At 36.5% G+C, this 19,311-nt stretch overlaps 1 protein-coding gene across 2 annotated transcripts in view; it reads right to left on the bottom strand.

Moving 5' to 3' along the window:
- DCDC2 (doublecortin domain containing 2) overlaps positions 1-19,311 on the bottom strand; it is a 52,067-nt gene that overhangs the window by 29,789 nt on the left and 2,967 nt on the right. For both annotated transcript variants that reach the window (XM_066323827.1, XM_066323818.1), the window contains exons 2-7: positions 18,664-18,715; positions 7,699-7,775; positions 7,448-7,579; positions 2,743-2,886; positions 1,859-1,913; positions 189-384 (exon numbers count right to left, since the gene is read on the bottom strand). In XM_066323827.1, the coding sequence (XP_066179924.1) occupies positions 189-384; positions 1,859-1,913; positions 2,743-2,886; positions 7,448-7,579; positions 7,699-7,775; positions 18,664-18,715 (656 nt within the window). The remainder of the gene's footprint in view (positions 1-188; positions 385-1,858; positions 1,914-2,742; positions 2,887-7,447; positions 7,580-7,698; positions 7,776-18,663; positions 18,716-19,311) is intronic.

The raw sequence follows: 19,311 nt of genomic DNA, 5'->3' as shown, positions 1-19,311 counted from the left end.
AAATGAAGCCAGGAATGTAGTGGCTACACACTGATGTATTTCCTAAGCAGGAAGAACTTTGGCAATTCCAGTTAGCCACAGTAAATGAACAATTCAAGAACTATTCAAGCACGTTATTCTGCTACTTCACTGGTATAACTGAAGACCAAAAGCCACTGTGCTACAACAGTGTTTATCTCAGTACTGACCTTTATCTTGAAAGACCCCTGTGGAAGCTTTTGCTGACTGTTTTACTTTCACAGAGAGGTTAGAAAAGTGCTGTCTGGACATGGAATTCTCTGGATTCTGGCTTTTTTTGTCTTTCCTTTTGGGAAGCTGAGGTGAGGAACTGTTTTCTCCCTGGTCACTGGATCCAATGGTAGATTTAGATTGCCCATCATTTCCCTGAAAAGAAGAGGATGTAATTATCAGTGATGCAAATTAAAAAACTTATTTTTAAAATTTCATTAAGGACTGGTATCAGGTGTTAAAGAAGCATAATAATTTACAATTAGTACATTTAAGTGATATATTAAATTATCCAGAAAAGCACCATTATCTTATCAACTTACTGTATGATCTGACTGATTAAATTCTCAATAGCTTCCAGGAGAAAAATCACATCTTTATTACAAGAAAATAATGTTTCACTTCATGAAAAGAATGGCTAGATGAACCTATGCATGCATGCATATGATATGCAGCTCTCATTCATGTGTGTGGACAGCCACAAGATATGACATGTCAATATGACTTGTTAATAAATTACTGTATGTGTAAATGACACCTTGGCATTGTTCTAAGTGCCAAGAGAAGCCGGAAAATGACAGTCTTCATGGGGCAGTAACACATTCAGTCAAATAGAAGAAAAACTTGTATATTTTATTGCTTAACTTCTTTTTAGAGACTTTGTTTTGTTTTGTAAACAGTGAATGGAGATGATCTACTACCACAATTATAATAACAGACAGAGTCTGATTCCTTGCTGTCTTGCACATGTACAGTAAACCGCACTCATGGTGCAAAAAAGATATTTATATTATGTTTTTGCACTAAAATTAAATCCATAGAGGACTCTCCTTGTAGCAATGTGGGGTTAGGCTCTTTTCCCAGTCAACAAGCAACAGGATAAGAGAAAAAAGCCTCAAGCTATGCTAGGGCAGTTCAGGTTGGACATGAGGAAGAATTCCTTCACTGAAACAGTGATTAAGCATTGGAACAGGCTGTCCAGAGAAGTGGTGGAGTCACCATTCCTGGAAGTGTTTAAGAAACAACTGGATGTGACACTTTGTGCCACGGTTTACTGACACGGTGGTGGTGGGTCAGAGATTGAACTTGATGACCTTGAGTGTCTTTTCCAACCTTAATGGTTCCATGAATAATTTTGCACACATATAAATAGCTATACAGGATACAAAGCAGTGAAGGATGAAGCTCTGTATGCAGTGGTTACCTAGAATAAAACATATCAAACTGGTTTAGGGCTTTTTTCAGACTCGGTGTTCAGAAACACAATTTTCTGCAAAATGTACTGTAAAAGGCTCTTGTGTTTTTCCTTTTGGTGTCAAATTTGAATGAATAAATAAATAAATAAATAAATAAATAAATAAATACACAAATATGTATGAACAGATTTGTAGGAAATCAAGCCAGCAGCTGATCATTGCTATGGAAGCTTTTATAAAAAATGAAGCAGCCCTTATCACAAACAATATTTTCTCAGACTTCTGTCTAATTGACACTGCAAATAGCTACAAATTCATCAAGCTTTAATAAGCATGCTACCAGGTGACTGTGGAGTTCTTTTATTTTCAGAAAACCCAAAGGATAGGGACTTTCCCTCTGCCAGAATTTAGATAATTAGAAATTTGATACTTACACTGCCTTTAGACTTTCGAGATCCCACAATCGGAGGTTGTACAGAGGTTTTGGAACTGCAGAAATAAGTCATATCTTAGAATTGTGTACAGTGTCACTGGCACAGACACTATGTATCTATAATCAAGGGAGATAGCACCAAGATGGCTATGGCAACAGAGGTAATTGTTTCTTTCACTGCATGTTTTCACTAAGCATGTCTCATTCTGTGTACTACACTATGTTTAAGACATAATCATTAACTTATTCAAACAAGTGCATTATCCCACAATGCATACTTTATATACCAAAAACTTGCAGAGCCGTATCCAGTGAATTATTATGTGAATGCTCCTTACAATTTCCATTTCTTTCCATCTATTTCAATGAAATGGTTCCAAATTTTCATGTTTTCCAAAGTTACAAAAAGCATAAGGTTCTCCTTACAGAAACCCAGTTTAGGACTCTATTATGTGATTTTTCTAGCCTACAAAAATCAGACTCAAACATAAAACAATCCTAAAGGAGTACATTTTTCACAAAACATTACTAAGCAAGAGTAGACCTAAACTGTTGTAGCTATACCTAATCTCATTCAGCTCTACACATTTGTATCCCAAGAAATAAGAAGCAGGATTACTTCGACTTGAATTAATTTTTTCTCTGACACTAGTTCTGTGACACATGATCAAGGGAATGCTTATGAGATTAACTGATCTTCTGAATTTCCATTTCTGCTTTAGTTATATTTGCCTCAACTTTCTCAGAAGCTGCCAGTGAAGTTTTGCATCCATACAGACCCACGCATCATTCTTGGAATAATAATTTTGTACTTTACCGGTGGCACTTTGTAAACAAATTGATACAGACAAGCACAGAAGTGTATCACACACCTTTAGAACTTACCCCTGTGGCCTTCTTGTTGTAGATTTGGACAGCAGATCGCCATATGGCAATTTCTTAAACTTTTCTCTACCCACTGCTACATAAATATGCCCATTCTCCAAGTCTGACCCATTCTGAACAAGTTTTCCATCTACAGTGTAGAGTCTGGAAAATATAAAAATGCTTATTATAACAAACCTTAACATTCAGTTAAGTGCATTGAAGAGCACTCGAAGCTAAACTCACTAAATATATGTTGAATTTCCAGATATGAAACCCAATAAAGTACAGTGGACACCATACAATCATCAGTAACTACTACGTTGTTTTAAAAACCCCAATCAACCAACAAAACTAAAATCCCCAAAAAACCAAAAAAATCACCAAGGAAAAACAGCAAGATAACTACTTAAATCACAGGGGTTTTTAAAACTAAGTATGAAGTGCTATAATAGATTAAATACTCTCATAATTTCTAAAAAGAAATAAATTACTTTATACTTCTAAGTTCTTTAATACCTTTTCCTTGTTACCTTGGAAGGAATCTATTCCATGAGTTCCTGACCCCCTCTCCTACCAAGTTCCACTTTCTATCTGTGCTCAGGGAACTATGCACTAACCTGGAAAGAACAGGGAATTCATGACTGAAAGCCTGTCCAACTAACACAGAACATGGCAATAATATTGCATTCATATTGTTATATTGTGTAGATCAGAAGACTGGAACTTGGTGGGAATAACAGGAAATACAATACTAGATTAAAACAAAAATCCATGTATCTTGGGGACCTACCAATACTGACTATGTCTATTACACCAGGTGGATTTTTACCATAATGACTTCTTTTTGAGAAGAAAGAAATGTGTCAGGGATTGGTGGGGGCGGGGGGGGGAATTTACTTCCTTGTCAAATTTGTGATTTTATTTTAGAATGGTGAAAACAGTAAGTAAGGAGGAACATTCAATAATAAATTAGCTCTTTCCTACAAAGTATAGTTTGAAACTCAACAGTATTTATGTTTAATTTAAAAGTCACTAATAACAACTTTCATTTAAGTCTTAAATGCAGGAATGTTGAATGGCTATCTTAACTGCCTTTCTAGAAGCCTTCTACAGGAGCTATACTATGTAGAAATTTATAATCATAAACTTCAACACAATGCAATGAGATATATACACAAGCATACAAAGAACATTTGGAAAAGACTATCAAAGAGACCACCTTGAGTACACCCTTGACTTATAATGTGCAAAAATTTTCAGTTGAATAGAGGAGCTTTTAAAATTTATACATATGGTGTCAAAACCTGAATAAACAAAGAAAATCATGCACTTTACTAAACCAGGAATCACAGAATATCTGAGGTTGAACAAGATCCTTGGGGACCACCTATTCCAACCATGACTTGCAGAGCAAGAGCATGGGTTGTTTGATTTCAAACCTAGACTAGGTTGATTTCAAACCTAGAGTAGGTTGTTCAGGATTGTCTCTAGGTATGTTTTGAACACCTGCAAGGATGGAGATTCCACTACCTCTCTGGGCAACATGTTCCAGTATATGATGTCATTACTGTAAATTTCTTTTTTCTTCTGTTCAATTGAAATTTCCTGTATTTCACTTTCTGCCCATTGATGCTTGTTCACTGCACATCACTTAAAAGAGCCTGTCTTCTTCACTCATTCCCACCAGGTATATACACACATCTAAAAGATCCCCCTGAGCCTTCTCTTCCTGAGGCTGCAGAGTCCCAGCTCTCCTCACACGACAAGTATCTTCAAGCCCTTCCTCTCTGTGGCCCTTTGATGCACTTGTTCTAGCATATCCATGTCTTTCTTGTATTACCCTCATGAAAGTACCCTAATTTTCTGTGTGTCTCCTGCCACATGGCAACACATTTTTAAGTACAAAGACTGAAAATGTTGAAAGGTGAAATTGCAGCCATTTTAAATCTAGATCTCATTGCTGCTTCCTTGAGAAGAGGCATGCTAACTCTGGAGCACCTCGTTTGTATTACTCATATTTATTTCATAGTGCAAACATTCCACAGGCATGCCAGCAATTCAAAGAGCAATTTATGTTTCACTACCACAGAGTCAACATCAGTTACCCACAAACAATGAAAATAAAACAAGCTATCAGAAAATCAGCAGGAAGCCTATTTCTGAATTAATCTCACTGTGTTCTGCTAGATTGCACTTCACTTTGGGAACTCGGGGGAAAAAACAGCAAATCAAGTGTACCACAGCTTAAGAATTGTTCACATATTTGTATGGAGCTGCAGATACAGATAACTGGGGGTTTTTTTGCTCCTAATCGTTCATTTTGCATGCGGTTTAATGTTATATTTAAAACACAGAAGTTGTTTGTTTAATATAACTCAAACAATTGTTACAGATTACCTGGAAATCTTTAATTGTATTTTTCACCCTGAAAATAATAATCACGATAGCAAAATCAAACATAATCAGTGTCTGAAGATGAAACTGAAATCGAAAATGCATTTTTGAAAAATGGATCTTCAAACAAATAACTAACTAAATTCACTTAACAAGCACAAACAAGTTTTGTGGCACTAATTTCTGAAGCTACTTTTTTAAAATTTCTGAATTTCAAAGCCACAATTTTCATCCACCCACTTTGCCACAACCATTCACAGATCAGCTGGGTCCTCTCTGGCTTCTATTATATAACAAAAATGTCCCTGTGGTCACTACTTCTGAAGATGACCTAGGTTCATCTTGAGAGATGTCAGCAGACTTTCATTTTCCCTCCAGAATCCAAGCTAAAAAGTGACAGCCAAAAGAAAGCAAGCATACAGGCTGATAAAGGGAGACAGAAAACACACAATTTCTGGGACAATATCCCCAAATTGCCAGCTGCTGATGCACCCAGTCCCTGCCCATCAGGTGGCTGCAACCTCATCCACATCAACAATCTAGCGAGCACAAAAGCCGCTTTCCCATCATCTCCTCTCTCATAATTCTTGCTTGCATCTGTATTCTGATCAGGGTGATCAATAATTTCTTTGTAAAAAAGCTCCATGTAAAACTGTATGACTTAGTAGCTTTTTAAGTCTTTCAATAACATGGAAAAGAAACAGCCGCCATGTACGTGATGCAGGTTCTTGTAAGTCCACTTATCCTTCTTTAATGAGAAATTATATCTTCCCAGCATCAGTGGTTTCACCAGATATCCCTGAATGCTAATACAGTTTCAGTAAACCCCAGCAAGTAATGTGTAACTTATTAGACAACTACAATCACTTTACTAATGGATTTAATATGGATTTCTAATATTTTGAGGAAAAGAAATTGAAAACTGAGTTAATAGAAAACCAGCAAGGGGAAAACATTAAACAATTTAAAATGTCATGTACATTATCTTATTTTTGAAGGATTAAAGATGAGCAATGAAGGGAACATCTCAAAAAGCATCTTAGTTATATATTGAATGCTTTCATGTACAACATTCAGTTTCACCAGAGTGACACCAAGTAATGAGAATAAAATGTGTAAGATCTTTAAATCAGTAAACAACCTGAGAGCAGAAAGAATTGGTATGTTGTAAATGTCTTTTCTCGCTTTTTTCACTTCTGAATTACACTAGCTGAGAAACAGATTCAGAAAGCTTCAACATATACAGGTTTACTTTACTGCAAGTGAAAGTCCTAAGTAGCCAGCTAATAAGAGCAAAGAAGTGCAGAGCTGAGAGGAAAAACTTGATGAAAGCTAATATTCAACAGCATTACCTTAATCTTCTCTCACCCATATCAAACAGGAAAACAAGCAGAAGAACTAAAAGACTACCTTATCTTCACTGTTTTGAGAAAGATTTTGCAAGCTTAGCCTCAGACATTGCATAGGCTGTGAAGAATGATTTTCCACAAAAGGTCCTTTCCCATCTGATGAAGAGATTTCTGTAATGTGCTCTGCATGGGGCAACACTGGAATGTCGGTAATTTGCTTGCACACCTTGACAGCCCACTCACACTGCAGTGTTTGTCACGGACTTCACATCGATCATTTTGCTCTAAAACTTGAAACAATTACCAAATGCCATTTTAGGTAACTTATTTTACGTTGTAAAAGCCTTAAGGGACTGAAACCTACCTATCCAAGAGGTCAACTCCTATTCCTCAGATACCTCAAAAACTCAGACCAGCTGAGATACTGGAATTTACAAACCCCAACTACAACTTTGGACTTGGCTTTTATTAAGAGGTTGAAGCATATCCTAGTCTTGGCCCAGGTATACAAACCCCAAAGAATCTATAATATTTTCCTTGAAACTGCTTGCCCCAATGACTTTAAAGAACTATCAAAATTAAAAAGTAGCACACTTCACGCATATCTCACATTCCAAACATCTTCACCAACTTTACCATGCTCATTTATTTTATTATGACATGTAACTTGATTATTAGTACAAAGTGTATTGCATAATTATTGTACTATTACAGGCCTGTTAGTTAATTAATTAATATTAATTAAAAAATAACAGCTTAAGCAAATTGTGGTTATTCTTTTTTAAAATACCTGTTGAAAACAAACCTGAAGGTGACTTAGAGTCAATGTACTTCTGCTTTGTGACTTTTTGATGTATTTTAATTCTCTTACACTGAAACTTCCCATAAAATAGGAATGATCCAATATATCTACCTATGGAGTTTTAGAAACATATCTAGGCATATAAAATGTATCTTGCAAATATTCATCTTCCTTGTACCTGTGAACAGCTCCACTTCTGAGAGTAACTTTTCCTGTAACCATTTCAAGAATATGATCCCAGTGATTCAGTGTTTTCCTGGGAATGAGGAGGCGCACAGCAGGGCTAATAAGGTCTCCATTAGCAATCAGGCTGAAATAAAGCAAAGTAAAATAACCTGGAGGAGCATTTTAAACAAAGCTCACCTGAACTGCACACACTCACACCAGCCCTCCCAAAATGGCAATCCACTAAGTGAAAATTCTACTTACAAAATAGTGTAGGGCTCCTGGAGAGACTTTCGAAACCGGGCTGACACAGTGATCCTACTGTGAGTAACTGGCTTGACCTGCAAGAACAAAACAATTAGAAATTGTGCAGTCTTCACAGTCAGAAAAAGTTTACTCTGACCACCATCAGCAAGTAGGACAGCATGTCTTTAAAGCATGCATTTTATTCCCTTCCAGCTTTACCTTCTATACAGCACACAGAATTACTGCTGCAGGTTTATGTGTGTGATGAATTACAACCACGGCACAGCATACCACAGTGCACCATGGCACAATACATGGTCTGCACTGACAAGAAAGAATTGTATGGACAGCTTTGGTTGTCCTACAGACCCAAAGAAATACTCCCAAATGCTGTTCTTGCTGTCTCAGTCTTTATTACTTATAACCATGGTGGAGGCAATTTAAATATCTTCTCTTTTTTAACAATAAATGCCATTGCAAGATCTGTCTGCTATTATAGTAGTTATTTTAATAACTACTTGTGGTCTTCTACAGGCCTTTACTCCAAATCCATCAGTAATTTATAAAGGTTCCTTAATACTTTGCTCATTTTAGAGCACTGACTCAAAAGTGAGGTGAACTGCAGATTTTTAGCCTTCAGAATAATACATAGGCTACTTAATTCCCAGCATTATTCCCTGTACGCCTTTGAACAGACACTGCATTGAGATCAACATTAATGTTGCCTATTCTGAACAGAAAATTAAAAAAGGGAAAGGATAAACCCAAACTCCAAAATCATTAGGAAGATTGTTTTTTAATTCTTCATCATTAGCAAATCATAGAAATAAGGTGTTAAACCCAAACAAACATTTCAAATTTATAGCACATGCATTAACAAGTTGGCTACATTTCTAAAAAAAAAACCATAAAAGCTTAAAGGATTAAATAGCCAGCAGGCAGAGAAACATGCTTTCAAATAGATGTACAAATTTTATTTAAACTGGCAATTTTCCAGTCACTGTGTAAAGCAGTCTAACAACATGATATGTTGCAGTTTTATCACACTCTTTACTAACTTAACCAGTACTTCTCATTTAATTTGCGGGAAATGAGCTGTACTCCAGTTCTTTTAGTCTTTGCTTGGATTTTCACACAAACTCATTTAGTAGCGACTGGAATGCTTTCCAGGTCTTTCTCTTGCATACACTGAAAAGAAAGATGCTCAACCTAGCAGATACTCCAAACAGGCTAAAAATTATTATTAAAATAATCAAATCTGATTTCCCAGATGAGTCACAGAATGTCACACAGCAAATTCGGCACAAAGCACATAAATTCTGGAGGTGAGAAAGCAAACTTAAGAGGAAAGGAACCAACAAAAGCAATACTGGCACTCCTTAGCATACAATCATTTCAAGTTAAATTCAACAACAGGTAAATCTGTTGAACAAAATCAGTTTCCAATGTCTGCTGAAAAAGAAGCAGATTTATTCTGAATTCAACTCACTTCAACTTTCTGCATTTTTCAAAGGCCCTTGTGAGCAGTGTAGACCTCTCAAACATCTGTTTTTTGAGAGACTCAGAGGACACAAAAGCCCACAGTGGTCATGGATGGAGAAAGGCAGAATCAGCCTTTGCACAGCCACATAGACCAAAAAAGACTAAACAGAAGCAATCAACCCCAGAAGAGCATGGTGATTTGAAGCTCAGTGCAAAGTGATATTTTGGCCAGAGATATCTACAAGAGGAAGACAGCAAGGAAGATGTTACTACTGCATTGTGCCAGCATTGCTTGCAGACCAGACTAGGAAGCAGACTCCTGGCATGGCAGGAGACCTTCCATTTACACAAGCAATTCACAAGCCATTTCTGTGTATTTCTTAAGATCTATTTTGTAGATGCATGCTCGTTTTGACCTCATACAAAGAAAAATGTTGTACATAAACTATACACTAATGCTTAACGTAATTGCAGTTCACAGTCTTGCTGTTAATTCCAATGTGATCTGAATCAGGTGAAAGATTCACACGTCCTACTAGTGGCTTGGAAAGAGAGTAAGAGGTTTTTATCATACAACTTATTAGGGGAGGCAAAGACATTTTTTGAGAACTGCCAAAATAACTTAGGACCCCAGCAATTCTTGCAGAAACATTTGAAGTATATTCTTCAGAGCATAACTGGTTTTACGTCATCAAAATTTGAAATGAAAATTTACTGGAAAAGAAAGAAAATACACCTTAAACTGCAACATCTGAAAACATTTCTACTGCTTCTGTCAGCCATTAAAGGGTTATTTTCTCAGTGTAAGCACTCTAATAAAGAGCTTCAGAATACAGGAGGGGGAAAAAGTAACTTTCTAAGGGTTATGCTACTGGAAGCTAAGACAATACTGATTCGCTTCCAGAGCATCAGGTTGTTGTTGTTTGAAGCCTAAGCATTCAGGGTGCACACAAAATAGGAGTTACTAAACCTTGGATGCCCTTACAGCTTTCTTTGCAGGTGGTGGGTTGCCAGAACAGCTCTCTATTAAATATCCAATAAATAAAGAGTAAAAATGTTGATTCCACATCCATTCCTGATGCTCACTTATGCTGTTCAAGTTCTCCCACTGTCTCTCCAAAGAGTCCATCAAACTAAGTCCTCTGATGAAGCCTGCAACACTCAGATTCCAGCACTCTACACCTTACTGGAGCAGCTAGAAAGTATTCACTAAGTATAAAGGAGCCCTTAGGCACAGTACTAGGTTATTTATTACTGTTACTATTACATAGTTGTTCCTGCAGGCTGATAAAACCATTAATTTTGGTGTAGGCGCCTCAGATGGCCATCAAGTGTTTGCATATAACTCAGTCACAAGATCCTGGCGCAAACAATAACCTGACAGATGTTAGAAGCTTATTTATTATTTGAAGGATTGTATTTCTCCCAGTAATAGATACTGAGGCATCAACTTCAAAATTTGTCTTTTGGATTGCTCTCTCAGGATCATTAGAATTTCTGGAAGCCTCCTGCAGCCTTACAAGTTTAGGCTTGTTATTAAACAAGCAAACTGCAGGGGATTATAACACTACCATCTTGGGCCAAGACTAAATATTTGTTTGTTCTATCTAAATATGGCCTAAACTGGAACAAAATATAAACTTGCCTTGTTTATCTAAGCCTATTTAAATATATGTGCTTACTGTATAAAAAAATGGAAGAGAATATGTTAGTGCAAAAATACATTTGATAAAGTGAATACAAAAATCAGTGCAAGGAAGCATGGTCTGAAATTATATTTTCTAAAGATCAAACTACACTGTGATTAAAAAGGGAAAAAAAAAAAAAAAAAAAACAAAAAAAACCACCCACCCTTTCTATATTATATGTCCTTTTTCTCAGTAATCTGACTGTTTTGTTCATAGAGTTTAGAATAACTTCTGTCTGATCAATGTTAAGCTATTTGTGCTCATGAAAAGCAAGGTACCTAACTTCAAAATACAGAAGTATACACAAATAAAAGATCAAGCGGTCAGCCACAATAAATCAGTTTAGTTCCGTTGAAGGATATGGAGTTCCACTAAACCATCCCAGTGGAAGACCTGGTCCAGGGTTTAATTAAAGAATACATAGTTCTGCTCCTGTTTTGTTTGTAGGAGGCACCACAGTGCTGCAGTGTCTGGAATAGTCTGACCCCTCTGGCATTGCAGAGTTACATATTAACAACAAAGTGGTCTTGGGTGAAAGTTTGTGCTTACATTAAAAAACCAGCATCCCTAGCCCCCTAACCCCTTTATTTTCTTTTCATTTCACCAGCCACATTCTCTGATGATGTAAATCAGCATTTTCCCATTTACGTCAGCAACTGCAAGCACATTTACAATAATCAGTGGTCTGACTCCATTATGATTTTATCTTTAAATTTTGTACATTTTCAGTTTGTTTGAAAAGACCCATTTGGGCAGCTTCCATTTTCTACTGACAAACATTACCAACAATTAATAATTTGTGATGAGATATTTATCTGAGGTACTATATGACAACACATAGCAGCAACATAAAGTGTTCAGAGGAGGAAGGAGAAACTCAGAGAAAACAGTCTGTAAGCTGGAAGCAATCAGTTCAATGAGAATTTGCATGGCAACAAGAGCCACACACAGTTGGAAATACACCATGGGAATGGTAGTTCCCCATGAGAATAGGTTCACATAGAAATATGCCATTCTTAGATTTTCTTTTCCTTTCAGTGATCATTAAGTAATTAGATGTATGCTAAATACAGAGGTCTGACAGCACTTTCACAGTGCTGCCATGAATACATGTACCAGTTCCCCACAGCTAAGAAATGGTATCACTAACTTATTTCCTTTCCTTACCAGAAGTGTCCTCCTATCAAAGGGGCTGCATGATTTACAGGGTAACATATATTTACAAAGCCACACTGGACAGCAACAAAGCAAGAGTCAAAAAATGTAATGTGTCTGAACCAGATGCTCAGTGCTGCTTTTATCTGTAAGGATTTAAGAGCTGGACTTTCTTGTTGCTACCAATGTAGTCCTGGGTGCTACAAGCATCTCACTCATTACTCACGTCACTTTATAACTAACATTTTGAAGCTTTAAATATTTCAACACAATGTCACATTCCAAATTTATCAGTTCATGCAATGAGCCATGGCCTTTGCCAGTTTGTTACAATGGCCTGTAATGGTTTGTTAATCAATGTGCCCAGGAAAATTGAGAACAAATATTTACATTTCCCTAGGGTAGAACTGGGGTCAAAAGAACCAAAACCCCATTGATACATACCATCACCACCCTGTGATGTAAAAGAAAGGAATGTTCAAGGTTCAGTGATCAAAGCCAAACTAGAACAATAAGTTTTCTAAAGCTATTACAGCACAGGAAATGTTATCTATTTCATAGAAACATGACCTTTTTTTTTTTTTTAATGGACATTTTTTACACATTGACTAAAGTTGCAGAGTCAAACTCACTGAGGCATTTGTCTAGTACAAAACCATTTCATTTATCCTATGCAGTAAGTAACCTGGATAATCCACATTTCCCTGGCTACTTTGCACTGCTAGATGGTTCTCTGAATAGTACAAAACAGTCTTGAGCCAGAGACTATGAGCTTGTCTACTGCTGTGGATACAAAGCAACTCACAAACTGCTATTTACTGAGCAATAGGCTACAAAACCATAGCTGCAGACAAACTTCTCAGCTCACATTAAACATGGATGAGCTGGAAATGAGGTATTCCACAGCAGACAGTTGTGTAGTGACTAAGGGAGACCTCTAGACTGCAAAGCTCCAACAAAATTCCCAGGGAGTTTAAAGCAAACGTGTTCACTTGCAAGGTAAATCATCCTTCTTTTCAGCCATGGTAAGTAAAAGGGTACATTTGTGAGTAAATCTCACTTTAGCTAATTACACCCTGGAAAGAAAAATTTTTCAGTCTAGATCTGCCACAATTTTAGGACATTGGACTTGTGGCCGAATCTTCAGCTGGGCTAAGCCAGACAATGGCACGGCATTACCTGCCCAGAAACTTAGCCGGTGCAATGCTCCAAAATAGATCACATCTGTGTTCCCTCTGGATCCCAAGAAGAGATCCCATTCCTTCTCTGAGTTGCATGATGCTGTATCCACACTACTTACAACACACACAATGGCATCAATACCATGGAGTTTTATTCAAGGAAAAGAGATCCTGATATTAATTCCCGACAGTGACAATTCTGAGTCTGACTGGTCATGCCTTTCACATTTTGTTTATTTTCTTCAAATTCCTTAGATAATTAAACCAAAAGGAAGTCTCTGGCCTTCACAGCTCATCAGAAAGACCTGAGGGTAGGAACAGTCAAAAAAATAAGGAACACAAAACAAATCTCCTAAAAAATCTTTTTTTTTCCTTCACCATTTTTAATCAAAGGCAAAAGTTGTTAATGTTTCAAGTCAGTCAATTTATTATACAGCAACAAATTACTAATGAGACTAACACATGCCCCATTAAAAGCTTCAGTACTGGCAGCTCTTCACTTGCTCCCAGCCTCCTCACAGGCCAGGAAGACCAGTTACCCTACCCTACTGAACAAGAGAGGTGTTCATCAAGGAAGAGAACAACTTTCAAGTTTAACATCAAACTCAATAAAGACCATGGAAATCTCCAGTAACATGAACCAAAGTCTTTCTGCTGCTCAAAAATTCACTAAATCCATTTGTAAGCAACCTGCTGATCAAAATACTTGAAACTGCACAGTTCAGGTAATATAGAAGTATACAAAGAGAAATTTTATGCATCCACAGTTTGAACAAGGGAAAACAGGGCACAGTTTATCTTCTAACTGATGTCTGGGCAGTTCTTTGATTCCTCCTGGTATTAGGCTGTGAACACTCAGGAAGAATATTTGTTTTGTATGTCTTGTTGTGCTAATTATGTTACCAGGATACTAAATACCAAACAATGACATATCACATTTAACTATTAAAGATATTGCTCAGGAGATTAAAGACATATATCACTTTTTTCTTACAGTTCGCATTTTAACAGTCTTATTCCTTAAAATACACTTACAGCAGAATTACTAATTAATTCAGCATAAGAAAATGAGAAAATTCTTTCCCAGTCTGTGACCCCAGCAGCAGAAGAAATCAAACAGGTCAGAAATGGAGTAGCAAAAGGGTTTAGTTTTACATTCTGGCAAAGGAATATGAAGTGGACCTTTACATACAACTTGTTACCAGCCATACTGTACTTTGTATTTAGCAATTTTGGGTAGCAAAAATAATGTTTGAGGTTTTTTAATCCTTAGGAAAGAAGCTGGAAAGCGTATCTTATGTAGTTACATTGTTTTGATATCAAAATGCTGTAATTTGCACAGCCTGGGATCATTTCTAGCATCTATTCAGCTCCTTTTACAAAACTATCTTCTGTACAGAGACAATATTCATGAACCATTTCTAACTGACAGTTAGATGTTGAAGTGGATCAAGAGCCCAATAATTGAAAAATGACAAGATTTTTCTTATCATTAAACATGCATGTTGTCAAATGTGACAAACAGTAGTTTTGAAATAAAAAATAATTATAACTACTGTGACTTTTGATGAGAAGGTACTTGAAAAAGAATTACTCATGTTAAGTTAGAAATGAGGTATATCCAGCATGAATATACAAAAATAATTTGTGAAACCAAGACAATATAAACTTCAAAAATGTAATTTTTACAGAAAAGTCCAATCATACTATTGCTGAGAGATGAGTGGTGACTTTGTCAAGCAACAAAGGACGAAGAAGAACAATTGCCATGAATGATACTAGAATAATTTAATTCTGAAATATGGAGAAACAGAGGGAAATACAGAATTCACAAGTCTTAAAAATACTTTTATACTATCATCTTAGATGCTTTTGGGGAAAATTTTAGTGCTAAATTCATATCTACCAAGTCTCAAACGTATTTTCACACTCTCCTGTCATGGTGGTCATCTCTACTGTCAGCACTGGACAACAGGGAACCTTTCCTGTCCCAGGACCTCACCAAGGACACAGTGGTCAACCGACCTACACTGAGATTTGCCAATCAACTATGTCTGGTCCCCAGCAGCTGCTAAGTGATGGCCTGTACCTGGAGACCACTGGTAGAAGACATTCTGCCAGTCACATTTTCACTCTGCAGTCCCACTTCACCACAGGCACAAACACGTTCTGTGAAGCTCCTTAGCAAGCAAAAGCACTTTACTCCATGTCCTAGCCCACGTCTGTGTCACCCAGAACGTGACTAATGTGAGAACTGATAGCACTGGGTCAGAAGGAGAAGTTTTAAATTTTAGAAGTGTTCAGACATTCACTCAAATCCTTGTGATCAGTAAGAGTTTTCACTAGGGAGAGATGTTCTGGGGTGTATGCAGATACAAATATGCAGAGCATACATGCAGGAAAGCTTTGAGGAATCTTTACTAATCCTCTGAAGAATCATTTGTAAAAATATTGATTATTCCATTCAACAAATACTCCTACAAATATGAGCACACCTAAAGCAAAGGATAAAACAAGAAGTTGCAATCGAAAAGGAGTTATGGAACAATAAAAAAAAAGTTTATGTAAAACAGTGAAAAAGTGATTTATCACTGGGAAAATGTGACACAGTTGTGTCAGAGCTGCCCACAGAATCACCTTGCCCTAGAAGTTGAGGAGAAAAAGTGAAGTGCAGACAAAAAAAAAAAAAAATCAGTGGTCTTACTGACCTAAAAAGATCAACCAAGGGTAATGTATCAACAGTAGAGTAGCTTACTGCAGGTCTACTATGGCCTTCTGATAACAGATGCTGTTCCACACAGACAGTATAACCTTCCTTTTCTCTTTCAGTTTTCTTTCAGACTGATTCTTCAATATCAAAATACTCCCGCTTTTCTGGGGTACCTGTAATTCTTTGCTGTTACAAGATCACACAGCGAAGTTCATTTACTACGGTGTGTTCAAAGAGTAGTTGGTCATAAGAAGCCAAAGAAGAAAGGAGATTTCAGCTGAACATATTTTTAGGAAGCAAAGAGAGTTTAAATAAATAGCTGCTGATGAGGTTTGTGAATACAAAAGCTCAGTTGATTCTTCTTCAGCTTGCCCAGCCCCAATGGTAAGTAAAATTCATCTTTTTGAGTGCAGAGGGAGAGACCATCTAGATCAGACAGTGTTTAGAGAAATATAAATGTCCACACTTTCCACATTTTAATTGGAAAATAACATTCAGTGCCTTTTAAAAACAAATAAGCTTATAATAAACAACTAGTTACTCTGTTGGTCCGTGTTTTCTCAAGAGATTAATTGTTAGATTCCTCAAGCACATCATTTAATGTGTATTTGGACTTGCACATCAGCTTTGGTACAAAAGGGATCTCTCTTGCAAAACAATAAGTTCAGTTGCCAAAAGAAGTGATGCATGGAAACATAACTAAGAAAGAATTTGTAACAAAGCTTTAGCTTGGGTCAGGATGAAATCTTTCTACTATTTTGCCTACCAGTAACACAACTGTTAAAATTTTGAGAGGTACTATTACAGCATGATGGCTCTGCCAGAGGATTTAAACTGTATCTTGAACATCAATTTTGTCTTGCTTAATTCTAGTTTGACACACATTTTCTAGTTATTTGCAAATTCAAAGTAATTGAGATGCTGCCTTGGAAGAACAACATTAAAGTGCTCCCAAAAGCAGATGTCAGGCATTTAGCAGTTTAACTAACACAAAAGAAAACATACAGCTGCATACAAATACACAGTGTACAGCTGCTGCATAAAGTTTTCTTCGTTTTGACTCCCTGAACACTAACCAGAATCAGAAGCAGGTATTTGTAATTGTTTTAATGTAAAAAATGCCAAATTATACATGCCTGATAACAATCAGAATTGATACCCTTGTACTTAAGCACAACAGGAATATTGCTGCCTCCCTTGGTCCTACAACAAACAAATCTAGGGTTTTGATTTCTAAGTGAACATCTGAAAAAAAAGTAAAAAAAAGTAAACCAGGACTTGCTGCCTCGTATCATTTTAACAAAAACTAATTTAGGCATTAAAACTTCTGTTACTAGTCCCCTGAAAGTTCATTCCCAGGATTAAATTATTAGGGCGTGAAGACAATTCTGTTATTCATAAGCCCAGATAAAAAAATCTGTAGACCATCAATATGTTTCATCTCATTTTTATGACTCCTCTCTGCAAATAAATCAATCATGTTAAAGTTAAATCAGCACAGGGATTTAAGCTCTCCACAGGGAGACAATGGAGATTGCAAACATAAGTCAAATATGAAGAAAAAAGCTGAGATAATGGAGGGCTTATACTGGGTTACTTCAAAGCCCTGAGACATAGCTGAAAGTGTTAAGATAATATACATTATTATTCTAGACAAAATAATGAGGCCTCATATCAAATGTGCAACTGGAAGTAAAAAAAAACCCTCAACTTCTACAACTATTTATCCAACTGCACAGACTTTCTATTATATCAAAAATCTTCTAAGGATTTGCAGCAAAATAATCAGTCTTAAAATCAGCCTTTAAAAAGCAAGACTGTAATTGTACTGATAACTATCCAGCTAAGAACAAATTTATAGGGTAATTGTAGCAGCACATCTAATCTTCAATCCAAATTTGATTTCCTGTTCAGTGAGCCCATTCAAAAAATGCAAGTGACAAGTTATGCTCAGTTATAAAATTGTTGTATTTCATAGCCTCTGAATAAAAAGTATCTGAGTATCACAGTAAAGGTCATTAGGGCAATTTTGAGGATCTTCTAATACAAGGTGTCCTACTGTCTGAAGACACCTGCTATACAAACCATTGAATTGCTGAAATGTGGTAAAAGAAATTGAAAAACAAGTGAGCTGATTCTTCTTGTGAGGCAGAAGCTGCCATTCCAATGTTTGTTGGGAGTCACCGCTACCTCCATACACGACAAAACAGTAAAAAAATGCAGAGTCACACACCTCACAGATCCACATATGACACTTTTTGAAGCTTGCAGTTATCTCCTCTGACTACAGCATAAGTGCTGTTGAAGAGAAACAGCTGAGCTTGGCAAATTATGGACTAGAAATACTTAGAAGTTTACACTGGCATTTATTAAATGAAAATGTCCCTTCTTCTGAGGAAATACCAAGTTTTGAAGAAAATTTGCTGGTCCAAAACTCCCAAAATTCTCATTCCTAACATTTTTTTCTGCAGGTACAAATCTCCCTTAGGTTTATGACCAGATTCAGTGAAGACAACAGGAGACCATTTTTCTTACTGAGTTTTTAACTGGATGTGGCAATTTAGAAAGCTGAGCAGAAGAAAGTCAACATATCATGCTCAGAGCAACCAGAGTAATAGTCACTGAAGAAATATGTGCAGAATAGCATCAAACTGTATTATTATAAAATTAAACAAAGTAAATGCATATTAAAAAAATCAGGCATAAATGCAGGCATGTCACTAACTTAAACTGCAAGCTTACTTCTTCAATATTTCAGCCATCCTACCTCGTTATTGACTTCAGCAGGTTTTTTCTTTGTTTCTCCAATGTCCAAATAGCTGTGGAAAGAAAACAAGTTTGATTATTTACAGGAGCATCTAACTTACACAGTAAAATTATTCTACTTTTTTTTATACATTAAGGTTTTAAAACATGTTATGCTTCAAAATAACAGAAAAAGTAAGTAATTATTAATTAACTCTTAATATAAATCTTCAGGCTAGCCCTCTGGGGTAAAATAAAAGACAAGGGAGAGGCAACCATCTACCTTCAAATCACTGGTGATTAGAACAGACCATCAATAATCCCCTTGTCAGAATGAAGCTCATATACAGCTGTGAGGTGGATCAATAACTCTCAGCACAGTATCACCTTATCAGAGTTTTCAAAGTCATCATCTTGCCTCTGAGTTTCTCAGAGACAGTAAGTCTCTGATAGATTTAAAGCTTTCCTGCACACCTGAGTTTAACTCAGGGCATCAGATAAAGCTTAAAAGGATCTATACCACTTGGGTTTCAATAGAATGAGGACACATCTGAACACTCCTTTCTTGTGGCTGGATGAACCAATAGGAGCTTCATAATTATTTTAAGGATAAAATGCAAGCCTCAACTGGAGAAGCAAACAAAATACATCTATTTGGACAATATTATGT

Source organism: Sylvia atricapilla, chromosome 1 (genome assembly GCF_009819655.1).
Source record: "Sylvia atricapilla isolate bSylAtr1 chromosome 1, bSylAtr1.pri, whole genome shotgun sequence".
NCBI classification, from domain to species: domain Eukaryota; kingdom Metazoa; phylum Chordata; class Aves; order Passeriformes; family Sylviidae; genus Sylvia; species Sylvia atricapilla.
Note: the sequence above shows the minus strand (reverse complement) of the source record. Positions and strands in the feature narration are given on the sequence as shown.